We start from the raw sequence: 2,066 nt of genomic DNA on the forward strand, positions 1-2,066 counted from the left end.
TGACTGCTATTTAATTAATTCTTGTAAGATTGAGAATTAGCAAAACCGATTAAGTAGCTGTTCAAAAAATACTACGGAGTACTTTTTACTACTAATGAATATAAGTAAAATAGATTCGTCAAAAGAAAATTCTAGAAACCCAAAACCCTCCTCAAATGGAAGCGTTCAATCATCCAGATCCACCTGTCGGAACGTCGCGGCTCCCACGGCATCCATCTGCTTTCTGTCTCGCAGCGTCTCTAGGCGATATATATACCGCCGCTGCTCCTCCTCCTCTTCTCCAATCTCGCAAGCTTTCTCTCCGACTCCTCCTCCCTTTCGGTGTCAGTCGGCCTTCCTTGCGAACTAGGTCATTCCATATTCGAGTCGGCTTCACTTCTTCAACATAAAAGGACGCAAATCCACCAGCTGATCGATCAAACATCATCGTCATGGGCAACCACCAGAAGCTCCTCCACTTCTTCCGCCAAGACCCAGCCTGCTCGCCGAGGTCCTTCTCCTCCTCCTCCACCTCCGTCTCCGACGACGACGGCCACAGCTGCTCCTCCTACGCCACCACGGACGGGGACGCCTCGCCCACCACGTCCCGCTACGCCTCCACCCCGCCCACTCCCAAGTCGCCGTGGGCGCACTTCCCGGGCCTCGGCGCCACCGCCGAGCCGGGCGCGATGGGCCTCATCGCGTCTCTGGTCAAGGAGGACGGGCACGTCTACTCGCTCGCAGCCACCGGGGACGTCCTCTACACCGGCACCGACTCCCGGAACGTGCGCGTGTGGCGGGACAACCGCGAGCTCGTGGGGTCGTTCCGCACCGCGAGCGGCCTGGTCAAAGCGATCGTCGTCGCGGCCGACGGCCGCATCTTCACCGGCCACCAGGACGGCAAGGTGCGCGTGTGGCGCGCCGACGACGCGGCCATCCCCGCGGCGCACCGCCAGGTGGGCTCGCTCCCGAAGCTCGCCGACTACCTCAGGAGCGCCGTCAACCCCACCGGCTACGTACAGACGGAGCGAAAGGGACGCAAGCGCGCGGTGTGGCTCCGGCACTCGGACGCCGTGTCATCCCTCAGCCTCGACGAGGGTGTCGGGCTGCTATACTCCGCCTCCTGGGACAGGACCTTCAAGGTGTGGCGCGTGTCCGACTCCAAGTGCCTCGAGTCCGTGCGCGCGCACGACGACGCCGTCAACACCGTGGCGGCGGCCGTGTTCGACAACGTCGTTTTCACCGGATCGGCCGACGGGACCGCCAAGGTGTGGCGGCGGCAGGTGTCCGCCAAGGGTGGCGGCGCGACGAAGCACGTCCTGGAGAAGGTGCTCAGGGAGGGCGAGAGCGCGGTCACCGCAATCGCCGTGTCATCCGAGGATCGCGTCGTGTACGTCGGATCGTCCGACGGGATGGTCACCTACTGGCACTGGATCGACGGCCAGGCCAGATACGGCGGTGTGCTCAAGGGCCACAAGATGGCGGTCATGTGCCTCGCTGTGGCCGGCAACGTCGTCGTGAGCGGCTCGGCCGATCGGACGCTCTGCGTCTGGCGGCGAGACGGGGCAGAGCACGTCAGCCTCGCCGTTCTGTCCGGGCACACCGGACCGGTGAAGTGTGTCGCCATGGACGAGGAGGAGGCGGCTAGTTCTGGCGACCGTCGGCGGTTCGTGGTGTACAGCGGAAGCCTCGACGGGTCGGTCAAGGTGTGGCGCCTGTCGGACGCGGACACGATCGAGCAGGCGGCGTGGGTGGCAGAGCGAACACCAGCAGCACCGCCGCAGCCGTCGGACATGTGGGGAGGCCGGCCGGCTCTGGCGCGGTATGCGGGAGCGTGGACGCCGTACCAAACGCCGGAGTTCATGCGCGTGGCAGCTGCGTGATGGTGAAGCAATCGCGTGTAAGTGCGCGCATGCAAACACTCAAGCAGATCTTACCAGGGAGTGTACATATACGTAGATCGAACGTACCAGTTTGAGTTGTGGGCGTATTTTGAGGAGTGAAGTGAAATGTGGATCAATGATCAATGAGAGCGGGTTCTCCCATCCCATGTCAATGTCCGACTCAGTAGTGAGTAGAGCGATGTC

At 62.1% G+C, this 2,066-nt stretch overlaps 1 protein-coding gene across 1 annotated transcript; it reads left to right on the top strand.

Annotated features, from left to right (window-relative positions):
• The first annotated feature begins 391 nt into the window (after positions 1–391).
• LOC124696852 (protein JINGUBANG-like) lies at positions 392–1,862 on the top strand. Its single transcript, XM_047229514.1, has one exon. The coding sequence runs from the start codon at positions 432–434 to the stop codon at positions 1,860–1,862; it is 1,431 nt and encodes a 476-aa protein (XP_047085470.1). The 5' UTR covers positions 392–431.
• The last annotated feature ends 204 nt before the right edge of the window (positions 1,863–2,066 follow it).

This window comes from Lolium rigidum, chromosome 3 (genome assembly GCF_022539505.1).
Source record: "Lolium rigidum isolate FL_2022 chromosome 3, APGP_CSIRO_Lrig_0.1, whole genome shotgun sequence".
In the NCBI taxonomy this organism is placed as follows: domain Eukaryota; kingdom Viridiplantae; phylum Streptophyta; class Magnoliopsida; order Poales; family Poaceae; genus Lolium; species Lolium rigidum.

Bases quoted from the DNA above. Each gene is read 5' to 3' on its own strand.
- LOC124696852 (XM_047229514.1), top strand. From the start codon at position 432: ATGGGCAACCACCAGAAGCTCCTCCACTTCTTCCGCCAAGACCCAGCC.